Here is a 25,283-nt window from a genome sequence, read left to right on the forward strand (position 1 = left end):
CTCATAACAACAGGGAGAAGGAAAGGTCAAGGGAGATCACTGGAACCCAAGGAGGCTAAGCCATGTGGACCTATGGCCTTGGATTAAGGGATACAAGCAGCCCTCACCACCTCCACCGGAGGGGAACCAGGGAAACAAACATCCTGACTTCACTTTCTTTTCTCCCTTGGATCTCCTGCCTATGGTACCCATTGGCTGAGACCAGCCACAAGGCAGGGGGCAAGAGTTTCTATGGACCCAGACTATCCACAAAGATGGAAAGGGTAGAGAGGGGTTTGCAGGAGAAAATGGAAGAAATCTAGCCCCGGTTTATATGATGGGTTCTCCTCTACAATTTATTAATTTCTTTAGTTAATCATCTTACAACGTGGAGAGTCTATTAGGATCAAGAGATATACTAGGTTAAAAAAATTTAGATGGGTTGCCTCAACTCAAGAAACTCAGTGAATTAGGGAAAACAATACAACTACAAATAATTTTAGTACAATGAATAAATGTTGTAAAAGCAACGTGTTCACAATCCTAAGAGAGCATAAAGAGGAGACAGATAAAGAAAAAAGCATCAAGGAGGTGAAATTTGAAGGAGGCCGTATGATTTCTTTACCTCTCTTCATCTACCGTTTCACCAGAATTGGCTTCTTTGTGCATCAGCTTCCTTTACTGTCCAGGGCATCTCAGACCCCCAGAAGGAGTCAGGTCTGTTTGTCGTCAGCTTGAGTGTGCAGACAGTTCACATTCTCAGAGAGCCTACCGCACAACTGCATATGCTATTTGATGAGATTATAGAAGAACATAAATTGATATCAATAAAAAGTCCACCATTGGAGGTACTTTAGGTAACCATTTACCTTCCATCATGGGATTACAGTTAAGCTAGAATGAGTTAGCAATCCTTTGCTACCCTCCTATTAATAAGAGTTTACTTTATTCACAGTTGACTTGGAACAGCACATAAACCTGTATGCTATTTTCATCCTTCTGTTTTTACTAGAAAGATTCCTGCCATAATCTAGGATTACATGTAAACGTTTGGACGTTCTCTTTTCAGAATAGGCTTTAGGTTTAAATTACCTGATTCTTTTGCTGGTGAAAATGAGTCACCTCCATTCTGTTTTGAGGTACCTAGCCCCACTTCTGCATACTTCTTCCACTCAATCTGCCTGAAGATCAACCATGTAAACACAGTCATGAGTAAGATTTCAGTGTGAGATGAATCAAATTATTCAGAAACAAAGAGTTGCTTAAGAGTGGACATGGTCTAATATATTCCCCAATTAGGGAGGAAGACGTCAGCTCTTTAATAAAATCTGAGGGGCCTTGGTGAATACAAAGCACTTACGGGATGAGAAGACAATTCCTAAAAATTAGAATTATTTGTGTTTAACCAAAGTCTTCCACAGTCTCCCTCTACCCTTTTTACTCAACATTTTATATTACACCTGTTAGGCAACATGTACTGCTCTAGGCACTTCATAGGTATCCAATCGTTTCATTCTCAAAACAACCCTAAGGTAGAAATTGTTATTATACACCTTTTGTGTATGGAGAACTGAAGAACAGAGATATTCAGTGACTTGTTTGAGATCGCACAGCTGGTGGAGAGCAGAGTCAGGATTTAACCCTGGAGTCTCCCTCTAGAGTTTAAGCATGTAACCATTGTCCTACACTACCTACCCAGGATCCAGTCTAAGCTCCTAAGCCTGGAAGTCAATTTCTTCTCCCCACTCAAGTTCGACATTTTATTCCAGCCTCATGTGCACTAGTCTTCACAAACAGCACACCTCCTGTTCCTGCCACGTGGACTCTCCAAACACACCAACATTTGGCTGTTCCGGTTCCTTGGCTCTCATCCTTCCACCTGCCCTTCTGCCCAAATGAGTCTTCCCAAGCCCAGCTTCCGCTGCATTTTCTATGCATGGAAGCTGCCAGCTACTGAGCCACCTGCTTCCCAGGTACACTTATTGCATATACCACCACTTGTGAATTAACCATACCAACCTGCCCTTCTCTCTTTCCTTATGTCATTAAAATTTTCTTTTATTATGTAAATATCCTATTTTCCCAAATGAAGGGTGAGCTTCTCAAGCTCAGGGCCACGTATATGTCCTTAGTATCCTCCACGTAGCACAGCCGGTGTTCAGTAACTACTGAGCTATTCCCCAGGGATGTCAGTACATTTGTAACTTTCAGGGTGCTCAGACTGCCTTCAGAGTGGCCAAGGAGACATTTGAAGCAGACAGAGCCTGCTGTCTGTCAGAGCCTTCATAGTGAAGCAATGTCCCTCATGGCCCAGTGCTCTAACGTTTTCCTCAAAAGAAAAAAAATAAAGGAACAAACGATAAGGGCTAGATTAACTTTGCCAAAAAGGAAGAAAAGCAATATTTCTTTTCTTATGATAAGGAATTTAATAAAATAAACATGATTTCACAAAAGCTCCTGGTCAAAACACAATTTTTTTATAAAATATTTTTCTTAATTACAAAATACTTCAGATGGAAAATAGAGGGAGAAACATCTATGCATTTAAGATCCAGGTTTGGCACTTCCCTGGTGGCGCAGTGGTCATGAGCCATGGCCGCTGAGCCTGCGCGTCCGGAGCCTGTGCTCTGCAACGGGAGAGGCCACAACAGTGAGAGGCCCGCGTACCGAAAAAAAAAAAAACAAAAAACTCATCGAGGAAAACGAGGATGGGAGGGGAGGAAAACGAGGGTGGGAGGGGAGGAAAACGAGGGTGGGAGGGGAGGAAAACGAGGGTGGGAGGGGAGGAAAACGAGGGTGGGAGGGGAGGAAAACGAGGGTGGGAGGGGAATATCTCTCTGGGGATGAGGACACTAACGTGATGGGTGCAGAGCATAGTTCTCCACTCAGGACATCAGCCTTTTGGCTTCCCTCCAAGAAAGAGGTCAGCTGGTGGTTGCCAGTGCCCTGTGGTCCAGAGCAGCGGGTCTCAAAATTGTGTGCAGAAGAATCACCTGGAGGGCTTGTTAAAGCACAGATTGCTGCCCCTCCTCCCCATTTTGGATTCAATTGGCCTGAAGTGTGCTGAGGATTTGCATTGAAACAGGTGAGGTTTCCCAAGTAAAGCGCACACTGTTGATGGCGGTCACACTTTGAGAGCCTTGCTCTTGAGAAAAAGGAAGACACTTAAAGTCATAAGAAGACCACCGGTCTCTCCTAAAGTTTGTAAGCGGTGTGTGTGTGTGTGTGTGTGTGTGTGTGTGTATTTGGGGGGATTGTTGGGGGGTTGAAAGTAAGAGTTTGTATTTTGGGCAGGGAAATATGTATTTCAGCAAATCACAAGGAGCTTCTCATCCCTCAATCGTCAGGATAATTTAATAAAAGTGCTAAAATATAAAGTTTCTAAATGAGGTGTTTGCATGTTTCAGGGTGGATGGTGGGGAGACATCTGTGTGAAAAGCTTTAAGAATGTTTATGTCCTTTTATTCAGTAACTCTACCCAGAGGACTTTATCTCAAGGAAATCATCAGAGATGCTTGGAAAGATTTGTGTCCAGATGTTCATTGCAGCATTTATTTTCATAGCCCCAAACCGTAAAAACTAAGTACTTAAAAATATGAGATTGATTAAACATGTTATGATACAGCCATATAAAGAAATTTAAGATATAGCTGTTAAAAATCATTCCTTTAAGAATACTGGAAGATAAGGAGGTAGGTTTATAAATTTATGAAGAAAAAATAGACTACAAAATAGCAGGTAAAGTATCAAATACACTTGCAAGTATTTATTTCTGGAGGCATTTTGTTTAGTGATTAAGAATTTTCCCTACTTTTCAGTTTTTAGAAATTTTAACATTTTCTAAATATTCTTCAAAGAACATTCACTATTTTTATAAACAGGAGATATCCCAATAAATGGTTTGAGTATTTTTAAACACCCTGTGTAAGAATGAACTTGAAGTTTTCAGGAGCAGAAATGTTATAATGGGACAGCCTGGAGGGGTGGGATAGGGAGGGTGGGAGGGAGGGAGACGCAAGAGGGAAGAGATATGGGAACATATGTATATGTATAACTGATTCACTTTGTTATAAAGCAGAAACTAACACACCATTGTAAAGCAATTATACCCCAATAAAGATGTTAAAAAAAAAAAAGAAGAAATAAAAAAAAAAAAAAAAAAGAAATGTTATAATGGAGAGGTATATTGTAGTAGTTAATATTTCTTGACTACAACTACAGGGTAGGGGTAATATATATTATCTCACAATTCTCTCTTTATAATAATATATAGTATGTCACATATTATATATAATAATGTTATTCTGCAATACTGCATCTAATGTGTGTTTGTGTGGAATATACATATGTGTATAATAAAACCTGTTTTCCCTCTCTATCCAGTAGTACTGAAGGTATATAAGCCTTCAGGGAAGATTACACTCAAGGGACAATCTGTTGATTGCATTGTAACTTCAAGGAGCATGAAAAAATATATACGATTTTGCTGTGTCTTGGATGACTGTCTTTTCACACCACTTCTGTTGGATAAACTTGCTGCCAAAGGGTTGAGTCCACACTACTTCTCCATACACTCCTCCCCTTATTGCCCTTCAGCAGCTCCCTGCTCCCTACACAACTAAACAGCTTTTTCTTTTTCAGTCTCTTGCTATTGCGCTGGTTTTCTGGTTCTCTTCACACCTAGCCCTCTTTGCTCCCTGCCTGTCCCATGCTGGGTCGCTGGCATGGATCTCCTCTTTGTGGCTGCTGGCCAGTTTCCTCTTTCAATCTCTGTGCATTTGACAAGGCTTACACTGGAGAGCTTCATCAGCGTATCAGGCATTCTCACCATGTTTAAAGGCTTCCTGAAATCTGAACCTCTTCATGAATCAGAGCACCTGGCATATAGCAGGCATTCATTCATTCCTCAACAACATTGATTCCCTCCATGCTGGAAATACAGCAGTGAAATTCTGCCCTCTGAGATTCCAGCATACTCCTAACACACACAAAAAGCATGCCCAACAAATCTTGTATAGACCATTCTCATTCTAGATTTTTTCTAAAATCTTTGACCAAGACTACACTAATCTAAGAACTAACTTTAAAACTCCTTTATAAAAAAGTATCTGTTTACAAACACCCCTTAATGAGGATGGTGGTTAAAACAAGTTTCCAAATTATTTGACACTCTTTCCATTGAGAGCTGGGACTGTGTTCCTGCCCACTGAATCTGGGTTCTGTGATTGTTTGTCAAACAGAGTATGCTAAAAATGACGCTGTGTCACTTCCTGAACTAGGCCGTGAGAAGTGGGCAGCATCTGCTCCTGTCTCTTGGATACTCATGGTTGGAACCCAGCCACCATGTTCTGAGGAAGCCCAAGCAGCCCAAGGAGAGGCCCAGCTGAAGAGGAACTGAGGCCCTTGGCTGGCTCCAACTGAACTCTCAGCTGATAGCTATCATCATCTCTCTAGTCATGTGAGTAGATTGTCCCTGGAAGTCACGCTGCCTTCTGAAGCAGAGCCAAAACTTCCATGCCGAGCTCTGCCCAATTTGCAGACTCACAAGTCAAACAAATGATTTTTGTGTTTTTTAAGCCATTAAGTTTTGGGGTGGATTGTTACTCAGCAATACATAACTAGAGCAATGGTTCTGGACATAGGGCAGTGGATCTGCTTTAGTAGGGCTTTGTTAGATGGTTAAATTGCTCTATATAAGAAATAATAGGGGGCTTCCCTGGTGGCGCAGTGGTTGAGAGTCCGCCTGCCGATGCAGGGGACACGGGTTTGTGCCCCGGTCTGGGAAGATCCCACATGCCACGGAGCGGCTGGGCCCGTGAGCCATGGCCGCTGAGCCTGTGCGTCCGGAGCCTGTGCTCCACAACGGGAGAGGCCACAACAGTGAGAGGCCCGCGTACCGCAAAAAACAAAAAGCAAACAAAAAAAAAAAAGAAAAGAAAAGAAATAATAGGAAATTAGAGGATTCTGAGCCAGCAAGCTAAGGAGCAGAGGAAGCAGAGGATGAAGAGAGGGAGAGGGTTCTAGCCATAGGCAGGATGGCTAAAGCACAAATGAACTCAACAACCAGCAAAATTACCTAGTGCCAGAGATGGCAGGGGACTGTATAAGGACAGGGATGCCAGTGCTCAGGTTTAAGGTGTTTGCTAATGCAGCTGGCTGCTTCGGGTGAAGCACCTGCTAATCTCCATCCCATGTACCCTAAGCCTTCGGCAAAACCCTGACACACATATACAGTCTCAAGTCTGGAATACTCAGGACGGGATGGGTCTCCTGCAATGAAGCCTGGTGGGGCAATGCAATGCAGAGTAAAGGAATGCACACTTGAGGCAAAATGGAAGAATGGAATTTGAGAATTCACTGGAAACAAGAGCTGGAAGCCAGAGGTGAGTCAGGAAAATACAAGGCCTAGAACAGCCCTCAACTTAATTTCTTGCCCTACAACCCCCACACCCTGGACATATGTAAGGGATTCTGGATCTGTATGTTCTTGTGGAATGTGGTTTCAAGTGTTTTGGGGGCTTCAATCTTAAGGTTTATAGTGACTTCAACTAGTGCTTGACATTTTACAGTACTGATCCTGTGCAGTGGGTCTCCAAATGTGTGCTTCAGATATTTAGGTTTTGAAGGGGGCAGACCACAATTACTCTCCTGGGCCTCAGTGTGGACCCTCAGGGACACTCGTTGTCTGGGTTGCTCTTTGGTGTCAATGGAGCATCTCTCAACTTGGTAGGTGCCCCTCACAATGCTACTTAAAAATGTAAGCAGTTAGATACCTTCGGTTGATCAGGTGAAATACTCCGGGTACAGGGAAAGACCATACCAGACTCTGACCTCCAGAACTGTAAAATAATAAATTTGTGTTGTCTTAAGCCACTAAGTTTGTGGTTCCCACAGCAAGAGAAACTAATACAACCTGGATGTGAAACATTATAATAGAGTATTTTAGTTAAAGGAAGGATTTAAGTTAGAAGACAGATGAAAATGTCCAAAGCTTTTTTCTGAGTTAAAATAAAGAGAAAGAATGCGTGTTTTCTTTGCATTTACTTTTACTGGAAAAAGAACAACAACAACACATTTTTTTTTTTTCAAAAAGAGTCAAAATAAAAGACCATTACACAAGATCGCACAATCACAAATGCTGGCAATTAAAGGTAAGTAAGCTAGTCAGTCTCACAGAGTCCTTGTCTAAGTAGTTTTCTCCACATGCAATCCACTGACAAAGTAATTCTCAGAGCTTTTGGGCTGGATTCACAGTCACAGTGGCCATGCTCACTGCATTCCATAATTGAATCACATCAGACCTCAAGTAGGAACTCTTCCACCAAGATTTCTATCTTGAGAGCAGTTTAAATGTTCATGTTCTTTCCATTTCCCACTGGCTTTTTTCATAGTCAGGGGTATAATTCAGCGTTATCCAATGTCTTTCTCCATTTACCACACAATTTACTCTCCTCTGTTTGGGACCTAACTTCCTCAGTCTTCACATTCTCTTCAACCATCACTGTCTTTACTGTACAATAAGATGACTTCAATGTAAATATAGAAACCTACATCTTCAAAGGGGGAGAAAAAGAAAGGACCACCTGCTAGAAAAAGATACAGGGATGATAAGTAATTTCAGGGAGGCCTGGATAGCACTTTTTGCCATTAATACCAGCTTATAAAAAGCAAGTAGGAAACTTTAAAAAAGAAATCAAATTCGACGTGTTGTGTGTGTGTGTGTGTGTGTGTATGTTTTATTCTGCACCATTATGAATCAAATAGGAAAATAACTAATAATATGCTCTAGCTGCAACATAAAACAAGAATGTTAACAGCTTACAAATGCTACTGTGAACATTTAGTTCTCTTCTGAGACAAGGGGCATACAAATGAGTCCAATTTTCAGAATCCTCCCCTGGGCCTTGTAATGACATGTGACACAGACGGACACCTTTTTTCCCCCCAAGGACCAGAGTCTGCAATTCCAATTAGATTCAAGCTCAAGGTACGATTTAGCAAATGCTACATGCTTTATTAATGATTTTATGCACCTGTGAGGCCTACTTAGGACCCAGAAGTTAGTTAAGAATATAGAAACAGTCTCTTGAAAATATGTATCATATCTATATGTATACTTCCTTAGGAATTATGTAAAAGTCTAACACAATTTGTGAAGTTGATTTTTATAAGTAGTTTTGTAAAACAAACCTACACATAATTTTTCCCCTCAACAGTACTGATAAAATACAGGGCACCTTTTTCTTTCAAGTATTTGGGTAAAACAGCATACCCTGAGAATTTGGGGTGCAAACCTACACCTTGTAAACTGTAGAATGAAACTCCTCAAGCACCACATTGGAAAATGTATACCGTGATAGCTTTTAAACAGAGACTATTACTGAATGTGTTTTTTCATGCACATATAATATATACTTATCATGAGATTATAGTCAATCTACTTAAGAATCAACACTGTCCTGCACTCCATAGTATTATTTCAGGTAGCATGAGCATTCAGTTTGCAGCAAACACTGACTTCCATTTCTATGAAATATGAAAATAATTAAAATGCATTAAATCTCTTTAAGAGGCTAGAATGATGAAGTTAAATCTGAAATTAAGAAACTTATATCGCTAGATATTTTCTAGTGGTATAAGGATGGATTTGAAATGTGTGTTAACATTTAAGATTTATCATAAAGATGTCAAAGTGTCATCTGTTTTAGCTTACTTACTCAATGATATCCAGAGAGCCATACACATACAGACATACGGAGACACAGGCAGACATACAGAGAACCGATACGTTAAGTCACGAACTGCATATCTGGGCTTCATTTCATCCTGAGGGCAATTTCAGTGAGTGCTTTTTAAGAAAAATACATTCTGCTGACTTAGATTTTCGTACGGGTTACAAATTTGTTCAGTTTTCCAAAAACAATTCAAATGGGGCATATTTCAACCTTACCATTTAACCAACAGGGAAAGATAGGAAATGGATCAAGATTTCTACACACAATGCCCTGTGATTCATCTGGAAAACTGAGTCACACATGTAACCCTGAGAGGAAACGGCGAAAGCCAGACTCTGCAATGCTAATTAGATTCAAGCTCCAGGCACTATATAGGAAATGCTACATGCTTTAGTAATGGTTTTGCGTACATGAGCCCTAGAAGAGTAGTTCAGCAGCTAAAAGGACACTGGTAGGGTAATGGTTTTATGGGTCGGAAGGCTTCATAGACTCTTGGTTTTTCCTACTTAACTTGGGTTGAAAAAGGAAGGGCACAACTGTTTTATTCAAATATCAATTCAACCTCAAGAAATAATAAAACAATGAAAATGAGGATTTAGATTTACCTCATGTTTTTAAAAATGTTCCTCCCTGTCACTCGAGGTGGTAAATGGCCCGGCAGGTTTGATTTGCTTTTTTATGGCTTGATGAAATGGAAAGCCATAAAATTAACAGTAGATGATATGGCGTTCATAGAATACTATTTTAAAGTCACATTTTAACCACTTGGACATTTACTACATCCACAGCAGCTTCTCAGAGGACACGGCCTCTCTGATAGAACCGACAAATGACAAGTTCTCCTTTCTTTCCAAGTTTCTGTCCTAGTTTACCTCAATGTGAGAATTTAAGGCTCAGATCTGCTGGTGATAAATCATGATAAATAGCGATAAATAGCTTATGGGCTTCCCAGACCCTTGGTAGGTAAGAACTCTACCACATGTTCTAGGAAAGGAGAGGTCTCTCATTTTGAAGACCTGGCAAGCCGTTGACTACTTGACACGAGCACTGGGTTTTCCTAAAAGTCATGCACATATAATATATACTTATCATGTATATATTATATATACGTGATATTACATGATATTATATATACATGATATTATATATACATGTCATTCTAAAACAGTTTTATCAATTCTGCTTCTACCTGCCAAATCCTATCTGAGTTTCACAAGATGTGTTCAAATACGTGAGATTTCACGGCGCTGCTTTAAGTATTCTAAGCTTAAGATCTCTGATTGAGTCTACTTTCTTGTTTCAATATTAAGTGACCTCTTACCCAGCACATCTCTACTGAAAATGAGGAAGGGCTGATGCTGTAAGAGAAGTTTCCCAGTGGCAAAAAATCAAGCAAGCTCTGGGGTGAATCTGTTGATGTACTTGGGTAAGAAGACCTCTATGACAAAGGAATAACGCTTTCCCCAATATGGCACAAGGGCATCTTTTCCAAACACAGAGACTGTTTCATATTTCATGTTCCATGTCTCAGAGAGGCTATCGCTTCATGTCATAGCTCATCAGCCCAATGACTGATTGAATTGTGACCAGAGCTGACTATTCCTGCCTCAAACCCTTCCTTTTACCCAACAGAACTTCTTTTCAGAGTAAGATCCCTTTAAGGAAGTTCCTGAATGTGAAATTGAGTTGTTTTTTTTTTTTCTAAAAGAGTCCAACTGAGATGGAAAGCATAAATACAAAGTAATGAGATTACACAAATCATACAAAAATCAGTCTCTTAGTTCTTCTACTCACACCTTCAGTTATGAGTAGTATAAAATTCTGTGGTTTCAAGAAGCTGTTTTAAGCAGAAACCAATATTGATGATCATTAAAATCAAAAAAATTACCAGAATGCTTTATCTTTGAACAAATAAGTAAATAAGAGGAGATTCCTTAAAAAAAAAAAAAGTCTGGGAGAACCTTCAAGTTATTGTTTTAAAAAGTAAAGAAATATTCCAACGTAACATTTGTTGAATATATATTGACTCATTATTATGATGAGCTAAATATTTATCTGTTCAATCAACTCTTCAAAACTCACCATGAACACTCATTAAAATAACCTTCAGAGCTGGGCTACAACTGAGGCAGTACTGAATGTCAATGAAAGATTCTGTGATTTAGATTCTCGACATCTCTAAAAACCATAAAAAGCAAATGATATAAACCTAGGTCACTGCTATGGGTGTGGCTAGGGCTGGAGATTATCAGAGCCACCAAATCAGAGTTTACTTTCTACTCCACTGCCCCAAACAGGTCACTCTTCAGACTCCAAATAATCTGTGAGAGACAGGAGTGTGCAACTAAGGAGGGATCATTGAAGAAGAAAAATAATCCTATACACTCATAGCAGAGGTTGGATTCTGAGGGAAGTAGATATTTTATAACTTTCTGAAACTAAGAACTTAACTTTAAATGCAACCACTGGCTCTCTAGTCTTTCAAGCCATTCTATTTTACGGCAACAAATAGTGTCATAGCATTGTACCAATGGGAAAGTTAAAACAAGGCACAAAAGTTAAAACCACCTTTTCACAATCACATTTGAAATCATGCTAAACCCAATAAAAGAACATGTAAAACATAACCAAGAGAATGACTAGGCATGATCCAAAATGCAGACCCATCATATTTAAATCCAAACAAGTGCTACAACTCTGCCAGCCAGCCCTGATATATTCCAAGATTCTGCAGGGAGATTTGTGATGCAAATTACTGATTTGCTCATTCGGTTTACAACAGAACCAATCCTACTCTGTTGTATGTTTTGACTGAACTATGAGAACATGTAAGAGATTGTTTGCCTAGTCACAAATGCAGGAGGGAAAGATGAAGGGAAAGCTTATATTCTGTATTAAAGTATAAAAAGAGATAGTTTTATACAGGAAAAATGCAACCATTCAATCAGCTTTGTAAAACTAAAAGAACACAAGCTGTCTTAACAGGGTTACTCAGAAAAATATAGGAACTTACACACTTGGTTTATAGAAGCAAAAACTAAGAATAACATATGTAGAGGAAGGTTTCCAGATAACTTCTTAGTGCTGTTACAATGCAGCCTTCTGATTCAAGAAGATTCGTCCATCTTTCTGTCTTACTCCTATAAACAAACATAATCAAGGAAAAGATTGTTAGTAAATCTCGCTCTTAAAGAAGGAAGAAAAATGACAAAATACATTTTATTTAACTATTTGGCTAATTTCAGTGTGAATAATGATGAAGTTCACATTTTAAAATGTGTTTGGTGAGTGTGTTTCTGAACCTACTAGACACATCCTACTGACTGTAAGAAATTGCCTCATGGAACCCTTTCTTTGAAACTTGAATTAAATACAGTCAACCATTCAAAAATTATTTTAAAGTTAGTTTTTAATATTTAGTTTTACTGAATATTAATTATTAATTATTATTAATTATATATTAATTATTATTATTAATTATATATTAATTATTATTAATATTTGGTTTTACTGAAACCATCCATAACAGAGATAAAATAGTATAACCGATATGTTCCTAAAATATACAAAAATGATATTTAAACTAAATTGAAACATTTGAAATTTACCATGAGTTATTAATCTAGTTAAATGAATAAACTCTATACTCTAAAGTGAATGGTCACTACTTAAATTATGTGGAACTTCATATTGCGCATTTTGTTTAAAATGAGATATACTGGTTAGAGCCTATAACTTAGTTAAATCCATTCTAAGACAAGCATTGACATGTTCAAAAGCTTACTGAAAATTAGCCCTTTCTGTTAATCTCTTTCTCTCTATATATCTATTAGAACTTTGCCTAAAAAACATTTTTAAATTAACCTTTGGGAGTTGATATTTAAACGTAATATTATGAAGACAGAAACAGAGTGGCCTACAGGTAGTATTTGTTAGGGATTAGAAGACTATCATGTGAAAAGTAACTTCTAAGAAGTATCAAATAACAGCTATCTAATCAATTATATGCAGAGTACTGTGGCAAAGGATATTTTAATCCTGCCCTCTAGAAACTGACCTGTGTTAAGTATATACTTAAGGAAAAAGAAGTCTATAAGAATAATTATGGGTTTAGAGAATAGCTCATGTGTATATATTTCAAGTTTGTTGATTTTACTCTTTTGTGTTTTATACCGAGAAATAACTTTCAAGAGGAAAGAGACAGTTGTGGGTTTGGAAACTTCTCATTTGCTAAAGAAGTTTAAAAGTTTTTTTTACCTTAGGACACACGGAGTAGCAACAGGAAAAAAATATATAATTACAAGGGGGAGGAGAAGAAAATAGACTAAGAAGAAAAGTTTTAATGTGGATGCAAGGATCTAGTGACAACTCGAGCTGAATTCCATCGCGAAGCAAGGTTTGCAAGGACTCTCTGAGCAGAAGGGGGACAGAGAGAGAGAGAGAGAAACAGTGAGAGAGAGAGAGAGAGAGAGGGAGAGAGAGAAAACAGTACAGGATGGGGAGAGCAGTCTGAGGAATGGAGGAGAAATCTGTTTCTACCAGCTGCTGGGGTCATTTTTGGGGATCCACAGTCCAGATACGGCCTTTTCATTCTTTGGCAGGATACTGCTTCCGCTTATATTAACTTTCGAGGAATTTTGTTTGAAACTTTGAAAGTAAGAAAATGCTCCAATTCCTATTAAGGATGAAATAATAAAAATTGCCGGTTCAACCTAGCAGAGGGTCACGAAGAAGTCAGTAAAGGGAGAGGAGTGACTGCACTGTGTCACCGGGCAGTTTGGCCTGGATGACTTCCCATGATTTTAGGACCGGAACACATGACAGAGTTCAGCAGGGATGTTGGGTCAGATTTTCCTTTGCTCCACAGAGGTCTGTGCCCAGACTGAGAGGAAAATCACCACATGCAGCTGGCCAACTATGCCCAGAGTTGTGTAACATGCTGGAAAGCCGTGGGGCATACTAGAGGACCCCGACCACAGCCAACTGGCCTGACCCAGGGGATCAGGCAGCCCAAAGGGGACTGCAGAGCTGTGGGCATGACCTCTGGTTTGGGGAAATATCAAGCAATCCTGGGTACGGGTCCCTGGTGCTGTCCTGAGAGTCTACAGGAATAAAGGCTGACTTTCTGCCTTGGTGGAGGGCCCTGAGGGATGAGGGGCTTCTGAGGCATTGACGAGCTTCTAGTCTCCAAGGGAGATAGAACTCTTACTACATGCCATGGACTTTGTGCCACATCCTTTGCAGTGATTTTACCATTCAATCTTCACGACGTTCCTGACAGGTATCCCCACTTTACAGTTGAGGAAACTGAGGTCCAGAGAGGGCAAGTCACTTGTCCAGAGGAGGAAGATTTGGGGCCAGGGCTGCCTGACTTCATGGTGCAGATACCTGGGTTTTAGTCAAAGCCACACTGTTTCTCTTAGACTGAAAGTCATGAGCCCATCAGTATCCAGTGGGATCCCACGCTCAGGTGACAGACCACACTCACCCGTCCCCACATACACACAAAATTATTACAGACCACACACACACTGGGAGCCACAGCCCCTAGAAGTGCTGGAACTGTTTCTCTTTGGGACATAGGAGAGCTAAACTTTAATCAAAAGAAAAACACATACGGAGGCTTAGTATACGCTAGACATTGCCAGGTTCAGGGTCAATTTCTTACCTTATTCCCTCCCTCTTTTTTCCCAAATAAGGGAAGAAGGACAATTCACAACAAGGAACTGAGACGGGGAGGGCAGAGAGGGAGAAAGTGGGCAAACTAGGGGTCATCAATAAGAGCATGGGCCCCCAAGCTTGAAGGGCCTGGATTTCAGCTGATCTCTTAATCTGGGACAAGTTATTTTTTCATTTGTTAAATAGGGATAAGAATAGTACCCACTCATTTAAAGAATCAAGTAGCACAATGTTAAATCTTAGTAGATAATAAATGATTAATACACATTATTTTCATTTTTTTATTAATTTTGTAGAGAGTTGAGAAGAAAATATAAGGCAATAAAATTGTAGAGAAAGGCACAAAATAATAAGAATGGGGAAAGCTACCATCCAAGAAAAGAGAAAGGGAGAAAAGAAATGGCAAAAAAAAGACACGAGGAAGATAATAAAATAAAACAGCAGCTATATATAATAATCAGGAGAGAAAGCCACAATCAAATTAAGAAAAATATAGATATAAATGAATTGATTCAAGAACGTAATCATGGGATGAGCTGGAAATGAAATGTCGAGCTTGCAGCCTGCAGCCTGCAGCCAGCAGCCTCGTCCGTCACCTGGCCTCGTGCACAAGGCTGCAGAGAATGCAGGTGAAGGAGCCGCAGCTTCAAGCCTGCCCTTGAAGCTGTCCAGTCTGTGGTGACAACAGACTCCAAACAGAAAAGGGAGGAGAAGGGAAAAAGCAAAGTGGGGCTTTAAACTAAATCAACTTCAAGTGAATGGGAAAGGAGAAACCACAATAAGGAATTAAAAAAAAATAGCAAAGAACAGAAAGTAAATTCTCAAATAAAAGGCAAGGGAAGAAAAGAGGGGAAGTAAACTGTGGGCCCGACCCCAAGATGGAGGACCAGAAAGAAGAGTGGCCCTGGGGAGAAAAAGAGAAGGGGACTGGGAAGCAGGAAGAAAGAAGCAAATGGAAAATAGACTCTGGTCTGGGATGATTTAGGTTTTGAGTCCCAACTCTGCCCCAGAGGGACACTGTGACTTAAGAAGGGTCACTTAACTCAGGGGGTAGAAATAACTCTGAGGGGGTGAGAAGAAAAGAAAGACCAACGATGTAGGAACAACATAAAGCACACTCAGAAATGAAGAAACAAATGGGTAAAGTTTTACAGAAAAAAGAATAGACATTCAAAGGAAACAAAATAATTGTAATACCCACTGGGTAGCAGGCATGGTGCAAATTAAAGTTTTCTGTTGTCATTATTACACATTTATCTTTATGCCCTTGTAAACGGTATTTAGTATCAAGTCTCAAATTTTAAAACAAAAATATGGTATCTAAGTGGCTGGGCAGGAGAAAGCATGAAAGTGAATATGTTAGGGAAGGAAAAATACAGCTACATGTCTCGAATGACAGAAAACAAAAAACTCTCATCAGAAAAGGCATCAAAGGTCCTGTGGAGAAGGAACTTTCAAAACTAAAATGAACAAATAACAAAGGCCTAAAACAGAAAAGGCCTAACAAAAACAGAGAGAGTTGTGAAGTTTTGAACTGTTGTGCTCAGCACACTGGTGTGTTATCAATGGGTTCCTGTTGTGACTTTCCGGCCACTGGGCCACCGGCTGGGAACAGCCTGGTCCATTTATCATAATGTGTGATGTCATTACTAAATACAAATAAAATACGTAATATTACTACTTATCTTCTGAAATGGGTTGTGACCTGGCAAAGTTTGAGGAGCACTGCAATTTTCACCACAGGAGGAAGAGAAGTAGGGAAGACCCTACCTATGAAAGCAAAACTAGAGGAAAATTCATAACAGAATAATCCGAGAGTAGCAGCAGCTGGCTATGCTCAAATCTACACAGGGGAGAAAGAAAGGCTCCCTGTTACAACGTGCAGCTAAAAATAGATGATGAAATACTTATTATTTGAGCTGGAAGGAATCTTAAAGGTTAAGACAGGACTTGAACACTGGTTTTGCAGTTCTGCATGTACGGTCTGTGTCCTCCAGCTGGCTCCTGGACTGTGGGACGGTACCAGGTCACGTGTGGCTTTATAGCCTCACTGCAGAGTACACTGTGCCTGGCGGAGTGTAAACATGTAATTCACGTTTGTTGAATGAATGATGGAATTAGTGCTTTTTGTTCAAACATTCATTTCACAAATGTCTGGAGAGGCAGAGCAGATCCATTGCACTTCTCTGCCATCCTTCTTGCGTTTCATGCCTCCTACCAACAAACGAACAGCGCATGGCGTGGTCCAGGAGCTGGGAGCCAGGCCCATCCTGGCTCTCTCACTCTCTGGGGACCTCACCAAAACCATTTCTTTCTAAGCCCCAGTTTTCTTCTCTGTGAAATGCTGTGCTTGGATCAAACCATTTATGTGACTTCTAGTTGAAAGGGGCACATAAAACCCTACCCTACCACAAGGAAAAACTCTGGAGTAAGTCTGGTTTTCAAAGGAAATCTTAAACTGAAAACAGCTTCCAAGCCTTCTCACACTGACCATCCGTATGAACACCAACTGACGGATGGGGGTGTACAATGTAATTTTTGATATATCTGAACCATGTTTAAATTTTTTTCACACAAGGAAAAGAACTATACACTTCTTTTTTATGTATCTGACTTTTCTTTGGAAAGTGGCATAGAACTTTCAGGATGGTGAGTTTTGAAGGATTTTTATAATAATTTCAATTATTATCTGTATTTGGGTAATTAGATTTTTGCCTGTACACAAAAAGCTAATAACTAGCTCCTGACTAGTCTTTTGCTTTCTATCTTTAGGACTGTGGACTAAAATAAAGGTTAAAGAAGGGAAAGCTTTCAAAGAAATCACTGTTCAAATCTCCAACACAGAAAACTCTGATTTGTATTTGTGTCTGATGGAAACAACTCCAGGCCTAATCTCTCCAGGCTCATCAGACAGGAGAAAGGCCAAAGGCAGCTGCTACAGGGACACGATTCAAGCGTGTGCCCGGTTCCTCCCTCCTCTGGGCCCTGTCCTCCCTTCCCCTTGCTCTGCACCTGCACAGCTCACACAAAGGCCTCGCAGGATTAGCTGCTCCCAGAGAGCCGTAGGTAAACATCCCACCTGTCCAGAAGATGAAAATGCTTTTATCTAGAGGCTACTCTTTTCCTTCTACAAAATGAATTCTCTAAATCTGCGCCTCTTCCACATGCATATTTCTTTATTTTCTACACCGAACAATAGATACATTATTTATATTTAATCTTCCCTCCCCTCTGTATTTGTGGTCATTACATAGGGCCCGTTGCAAATTCTTGGAAAGGAAATCATCTGTTTCTAGATTGCAAGTAAAATGAGGCTGTGCTTTCACCTGAATTCTTACAGAAAGACCCAAGGATTTTTGAACAGTGGCCTAAGAAATGTTACTATGCATTACATTTCTTGCAGTCCAAGAAATGTAATGCATAGTAACAATCCCTTAATTCGGAAAGGTTTTATATTTTTCAATACACTATTGTATCATCTGGCATTCAGATATATTTTGAGGAGTAGAAATTACTGACACATGAGTGTCATGTGTGCTAGAGAGTTTGCATGTCTAAGAACACACAGCCAGTGAGAAGACGCTGGGACTCTGATCTAATGATCCTACTTCCTAATTTAAGGCTCTTTCCTTGAAGAAAGAAACAATGTTCCTGTTCTTTTAAGCACAGAAGAGAGAGGAATGGCTTATTTCTTTCATATAAGCATAGAAAGGGCTCCTCTCCTAAAAATAAAGGTTCAGTATGATCTTACCAAGGAGTGAACCTCCTTAGAAGCATTTATGATGTCAACCCTTCCTCATGTGAAGAGGACAGGAGAATGAGAGGGCAAATTTCTCCCCACAGGGCTGGCAGCTTTGTGCTGTATCTGAAGGTTGCCCCTGTCTTATGTTTTTGACCTGAAGTGTCCTGGTTCAGAAAACCCGAGCTCACCTTTCCTATCAAGTTCCATGGACTGTAGTTACAGCCAGGATTCCTGTCGGTGAATCTGAATTAACTTGGGTGTCAGGATCTACATCTGCTTCATCTGATTTCCTTTAGAGGGGGCAAGGGGGAGTTGATTCTTTTCTGAAGGGAGAGGATGCAGATAGGAAAATGAGTGCCTTTTAGGAATCAGCAGCAGAGCCTAGTGGATTCAGTCTGAACGAACTGGATCAAACACAGCAGCTCCATTTCAGGAGTCACTGCAGGCCCGGAATCTCCTCCTCCCCTGGAGGTCAAGCCGAGTGTGTGTGTGTGTGTGTGTGTGTGTGTGTGTATGTAAAATACCTTAAAGACTGGACTCACCTAAGAAAAAGTATTCTGATTGTCTGAAAACAAAAACAAGAGCTTAAAAATACAGCCTTTTTGTATAAGAAACTCCAAGAGGAAGATGTGGTGGAGGGAGAGAAGCCTTTCTGTAGATTTTAGAAAACCTCCTAACAAGAAAATGTCAGTCTTTGACTCTCTTTACTCTGAGGAGTAACCAGAGTAACGGTGTCCCCAAGGATTTTCGTGCCTGTCACTGGGGCTGCTAAGAATAGAGTCAAGCTCGCTCACTCCACAAAATCCAGGCCGGGTTTTTATTGCTTCCCCCTGCCAGTCTTCACCCAAGGCTAACCTGAGAGATCCAGGGTTCACCTCCCTCCCACTCACTGTGGGAAAAACACTCAGGCAATTTGAAAAGGTCAAAGGGGAAAGGCCAGCTGTGGGACTGAGGAGTGGGCAAGAAAATTAGCTCCTTAATAATACGGATGCAGTTTTTGCTCTGTTCTTCCGAAATGCCCATGTCTAGAGACAGCCTCTGCTGCTGTAAGTCTGCCCCTTCAAACACAAAGAAATAGGACTGCTGTTAATCCCTTAAACCTGATTATCGAAGTGATGTCCACTCACCAGCAGCTGCGCCCTTCTGCTTTCTGGTGGCCGCCCATCATCTGTGTTCCACCACGAAGCTCATGGTGGTGCCGTCAAAGGAGGGGGGGGCGATGATCCGCGGCCCCAGGGGCTGCGAAGTGATGCTGATGACAGGCTTGCCATGCAGCTGGGCAAAGCCCTTGGCCCCCACCAGCTGGGATGTGGCCGCTGGGGCAGAGGAGGAGGTGGGAGACTGACCGGAGGACATGAAGTAAGGGGCCTCGGTGAAAGATGCAGCTGCCTCTTTGCTGGGGGGCTCTGCTGCCACGGGGGAGAGCTCGGCGCCCCTTGGAGTGTGAGCAATTGGCGTGGGCTGCAGGGCATTGGCGGGCAGCACCGTGGGCAGAAACCCGGGGTAGATCATGTAGGCGGGGCCGTAGGCCCCCGGACTCAGGGCCAAGGGAGGCCCGGGGAGGGACATGGGAGCCACAGCCTGCTGCTGGGAGGTCATGGGCACGTCCACATACTGCCCCGTCTCGGGGTCAAACAGTCTCCGGGTCATGGGCTGTACTGGTGTGTCCACCAGATAGTACTGGCCGGTTGTCACATCCAGGAGCATCTTGCGCTGGGTCTGCGGAGGCTGCGGCTGCTGGAAGGGGTCTGTGGGGACCGGAGCTGGGCCCACAGGTGCCGGGGCAGGCATGCTTGGTGGGGAGAAGCAGAGGACCTGGGGCTGGGCCCCCTGGAGGGTGAAGGGCAGCAGCTGCTGGTGGTAGATCGTGGTGGGGGGATGCTCGGGGCTCTGTGGCTCTGCGGGGGCAGCTACCGTGCCCCGGGGGTCGTCAGGCTTGGTGCGCCAAGCTGGCCGGCTGGTTCCGCTGACCTGAGAGCCTTTGGGGCTACTGGGGACCTGACTTCGTGCACTCAGCGGGGGCAAGCTGCAGAGAGTGGTGGCTGAGGAGGGAGGGGCCTCCCTCCCCGCCCCAGGCCTGCCTGGAAGCTCCCCAGCTGCAGAGCTCCCTTTAACGGGGATGGTCAGGTAATTCTCACAGTCGCTATGGCTCTTTTCCAGATGGCTGCCATTCTTCCTGTTGGTCACCTCTTCGAGAGATGCCCGAGTGGCCGGAGAGATCTTGAGAGACCGGAGTCCCTGCGATTTGATGCCCTTTGCCGCCGAAGGGCTCTCTGCAGCGGGGCCTTGTGGGAACTTGCCAGCGACACCCCCAGTTTTCTGGGTGCTGCTGGCGCTCACTGTGAGCACGTTCCGGTGGCTGGGGAGCGGGGGCAGGGGCTGGGTTCTGTCCACATCCTTGTGCACCGGGGGGATATAGAGGGACCGGGGCCTCTCCCTGGCCAGGTTCTCAAAGGCGGCCGCGCGGGCGGACACACTCTCGGCGCTCGGGTTGGAGTTCCTCCGCTGCAGACGCTCTATGGGGCCCCCTCGCAGGACCACACCTGCGCCTTTGTGCCCGGCGCCCCGCTCTTCCGCCCCACCCACCCGTTTGGCCAACTTGTCGGGGTCCCGCTCAGCACCCCCGGCCCCTTCTCTCTCCTCACTGGCGATGAGCGACAGGACGTGGCTGTCAGTCATCAGGGGCAAGGGGTCGCTTTTCCGCTTCCACTCGTTCCTGTTGAAGCTGTACAGCTCTTCCATGGACCTCACAGCCGCCGTCAGCTTCTCCAGAGCATTGCGAGATGTCTTGGGGCCTCTTCCTTCCTCCTTGACCTCCTCCTCCTTGGCCTTCTCTGGGGTCTTCTGAGCCTTGGAGACGATCTTGAGCACGGGCAGGTACGAGCCCTGCTCAGGCTTATTGGGGGCGATGGTGGCCACGGGCAGCCTGCCAGATGCCCTGTGAACCAAGACTGTCCCTTCCGGCGAGGAGGAATTCAAGGCCCTGCTGCTGCCCTCCATGCCCACGTTCTCCCTGGGCTCTCGGTCTGTGCCGTCTTCCCTCTGGTTCACCACAGCCTGGCACGTAATCACCATGGGGGACAGGGATTCCGAGCCACCAGCTGCAGGAACCAGCGGCCTGGGTTTGGGCCCGGTCAGCCCCTGCTCTGGGGTAACGCTGCCCTTGTCACTGCTGTCCCCTGACGCTTTGATGAGTTTCCGGACATCTCTTACCTGGTGGAGGGGGCCTTGGGCCTTGGACTTGTCCCTGACATCTCTCACCTGGAACTGGGGCACTTTTTCCAGGTTGTCCCCCCGGAAGAGTTTCTGCTGTGCCCTGCTGTTGTCCTCAGTGGTCTTGAAGAGGTTCGAGGCGCCGCCGCTGGCCAGTTTGGGTGTGAGCAACTTGGCGATGTTGAAGTCCGAGCCCGGCTGCTGCACGCTTCCCAGCCGGATCTTGATCTCGGGAGCCTTGGGCCTGACCACTGCTGTGGAGGTGGCCTGGGCAGCGGGGTGCTTGGTGGCCTGCTTCCCCGGCTGCTTGTCCTTGGGTGTCTGCTGGATGTTGGGGACAAAGAGGCGAGACATGATGGTGGACTTACTGGCAGAGATCTCCCCGAGATCAGCCCTCCAGTCGCCCCCTTTGGGGAGTTTCAGCTTCCCGATGGGGGCCTTTTCTTCCCGCTTGTCCGCCTCCTTCTCCTTCCATGACCGGAATGCACTGTTCTGACTGCGAAGGAAGATGCTCTTGACAGTCTCTGACGCACTCTTTTTGATTTCACACACTTCTACCGGGGGTCCATCGGCGAAATTACGGCCGGAGCCTGCATGGCTCTCCCGAGGGGCACTGGCTTTGAAAACTGGGGATTTAGACCCAGCTACGGACCCCTCCCCACCTGCATCAGACACGCTGACCACCGTGTACTCAGAGCCGGCCTCCGAGTGGCGAGAACTCTGCCTCTGCAGGCCCTTCTCCCGCTGCTTCTCACCCCCGGGGGGAGGGCCCTCCGTCTCCTTCGAGCTGCTGGAGAGGTTATGGTGGGATGTGTCACTGACTTCTCCCCTCTCCATTTTGAACTCATGTTCCCGCTGCATCTTCTTGGAGATGACGTTTTTGAGCAGACTGGAAGCAAACTTGGACTTCTTCTGGGGGCCGTCAGCTCGGGAGGCAAGCCTGCTGCCCTCAGAGGTCTCCGAGCCATCATCCGTGTACACTGACCCGGGGCCCTTGCTGGGGCCTTTGGTGGCCCTGCAGGGCCCCGCGGCGGAGCTGGCTTTGCTCTCACTGCGTAAATTCAGAGGCTCGAGAAGGGTGACCACGTGGGAGCCCGACTGGACCTGCTTCTGGAAACACAGAGGTGTCTCCACGTGTTTGATCTCCCCCTCGACTTTACTGACCACGAACTCCAAGGCCTTGGTCTGGGACTTCTTGGACTGGATGTAGAGCTGGTCTGCGGTCGTCCTGGCCCCACTGCCCTTCCTCAGACCCGCAGCCATAGAGGCGGCGCTGCTCCTGAGGAGACTCTGTTCCACCCTGGCTCCAACGCCTGCGCATTTCAAGTCCAGGAAGGCCGACCAGCGCCCAAAACCGACTTCGGAGAGCGAGGAGGACTCCCGGGAACTGATGTTCAGAGCCTCAAAGTAGGGGTAAGCGAGGCTCCGGAAGGCCCGGGAGGTCAGGTTACGCACCTCTTTGTCGGCGTCGTCCAGCTCGCTCACGGCACTGGACGCCCCGCTGGAGGAGTCCACCAGCTCCTTCGCCCGGACGGCCCCGCACCGCGTTTGCAGGCGAGCAGGGACGGCGATGAATTTCTTCGCATGGTCCTGAGCCACGGCTGCAGCCGGGTCTTGCTTCAGTGAACTTGAATTGTGTTCAGCAGCTGTAGAGACGCGGAGGCTCATGTCGCCTTCATGCTTGGCAGCGTAAATAATGTTTTGCTTTGCACACACGTTGCTAGGCTCATTTATAGCCCGGGAAGTCGGTTTGATTGATAGGAGGATCTGGCCTGCTGCACTCCCGCAGCTGCTTGCGGCGGCTGAGGCTGCCTCCAGCGGCTGCAGCAAGGGCTCACACGGGGTGGCAGTGCCAGGCCCCGTGGCTGGGGGAGTGGGGTTGCTGTCCGAGGGGCCGCTGCCCACTTCCGTGCTGCTGGTGTCGCCACCGCTGCTGCCCGCGCTGGGGCGGGCGGGGTCACTGTCCGTGGGGCTGGGTGTCCGGGTGGCGTCGGTGCTGGGAGCGGTGCTGAGGTAGCAGCTGTTGTCATCGTCCTCTTCGCTCGGCGTGGTGACGTCCTCTGGGGTCTCGTCGCTGCCACCAAAGGAAGCATAGTCCACGAATGAGTAGATCACGTTGTTGTCCTCGAAATCCCAGCGGGAGGCCAGGCCCACGTCGAAATCCGTGTCCTGCTCTACCTCGCTCAGCTGGATCTCGTGGGTGGTGATGTAGTGAGCCTCCTGATTCTGGGGGGGGTCCCTGCTGCCCTGAGACTTGGCAATCATGTCTCTGCACTCGGTTCTCTCTCCTCCTCCTGGTTTTTCCCCTTCTTCTCCTCCCTTGGGCTGGCAGCTCACTGCGTTCTCACCACTGTCACTCTCAAAGTCTAACAGTGAGGACGAGGTGGCCAGAGCCCCCGTGGATGTGGTGGTATCACCCGTCTTGTAAAGGCCACCTTCCTCTGCTTTGTCCACCAGGGCGGAGGAGGGAGACGAGAGGCTGCTGCCCTCATCAGTGCCGGAGAACTGGGGTCCGGAGGCTTCCAGGGAGGCAGGATTCTTCTGGGGGGCTGGAGCCTCACACTCTTGGCTGCCGGCTTCGTCTTGGGCTTTCTCCTTGGGGCTGCTAGAGCCCCTCTGATCCCCCGGGCGCTGCTCCAGAGTAAGTCTCATGGTCCGGGGACTGTCCCTCTGCACTCCAGCTGAAGTGCGCATCTCCACATATTTCTCTTCTCGCTGCGAGGAGGCCGATGGCTTGAGAAGTGGCCGCAGCTGCTGCTTGAGCTCCTGGCGATCTTGAGCTCCGCTCACCCCCTCCCTGACCTCCTTCGGTCTGGCCTGCAGATTCAGCTCAGGAGGGGCGCCTTCCATTCTGAGCCCTCGCCTAGGTTTCAGTGACAGGAGAAGACAATGGGGAGCACCGGGGCGGTCCCGGGCCCCTCCCTGGCCCTGGAGGGGCTGCAGAGTAGCCCGAAGCAGGGTCCCACGTGCCTGGATTGGCCCCAAGGCTATAGGCACCACTGCCGCGGCTGCCACCAGCTTCCGGTTCTTCAGCCCCTGTGGCGGGGCCCGGGCGAGGCTGAGGGAGGAAGGAAGGCTCCTGGATGGGGCGGCAGAGGTGGTCTGTGGCCAGGGGGCTGCGGCTCCGGCCGAGACCGTGGCCAGCTTCCCGTAGCTGAGCTGTTCTGTCCAGTTGTTTGCCTGGCACCATCGGCAGCTAGGAGTCTGAATGCCATCGGCCACGGAAGGAGCAGCATCTGTAGGCCGACCCCGGGACTCCCAGAAATGAAAGGAAAGCATGTGCTGTTTCTTGTGAAGCCTTGTTCCTTTCCTGGATGGGGTAAGAGTGGGTCACGTCATTCCAGAAATATTTTTAGTGTCTATTCCCTAGTCATATGGAAACCACACTTGAGGGTAGAGAGAAGAGGCTCTAAGATGAAGAGAGAGTGTTGGGGGTGGAGGAGGCATGTGGGTTCTAACTGAAATCAACCAAATGTCCTATGTAATCTATTACAGGGATGTCTAGCAAGTATGAAATTGTTCTTTACTGACTGTCATCTTTCACTCCCAAGTCTGATTAGATGTTTTTTTCCCCCTTGTTCTTAAATAAAACCCAAATTCAGCATTGCATTTCAAATCAATTAAGGACAGCTCTGAAAGACTTCAAAATCTCCCTTGAACATATGGTAGCTTTAAGTTTGTCTCAAAATCTATGCATTTCCTTTCTCTTTCATCTCAAATCAATCAAGTTCTGGTAATAAAACTTTTCACAGGAATAAAACACTCTGTCCTTCCTTCCCCAAAGTCCTACTTTACGAAACGTAATCTGTTTGTTTAAAAATAGGAAGAAACCCTTCTAGAATTTTACTGTGCACTCGAAGTGTACAGGGGCAATTTTTAAAGACTTAGAACTTAACACTTCAAATAAACTTTTAATTATAGTCACTAAAAAGGAG

At 45.0% G+C, this 25,283-nt stretch overlaps 1 protein-coding gene across 1 annotated transcript; it reads right to left on the reverse strand.

Annotated features, from left to right (window-relative positions):
- Window positions 1-7,013: 7,013 nt before the first annotated feature.
- Window positions 7,014-24,627, reverse strand: C4H4orf54 (chromosome 4 C4orf54 homolog). The gene is made up of 2 exons (XM_033401842.2): window positions 19,263-24,627; window positions 7,014-11,854 (listed from the first exon to the last, which is right to left on the reverse strand). The coding sequence occupies exon 1, from the start codon at window positions 24,625-24,627 to the stop codon at window positions 19,300-19,302; it is 5,328 nt and encodes a 1,775-aa protein (XP_033257733.1). The 3' UTR covers window positions 7,014-11,854; window positions 19,263-19,299.
- Between the last annotated feature and the right edge of the window lie 656 nt (window positions 24,628-25,283).

The sequence above is a fragment of the Orcinus orca genome, chromosome 4, assembly GCF_937001465.1.
Source record: "Orcinus orca chromosome 4, mOrcOrc1.1, whole genome shotgun sequence".
Lineage (NCBI taxonomy): Eukaryota > Metazoa > Chordata > Mammalia > Artiodactyla > Delphinidae > Orcinus > Orcinus orca.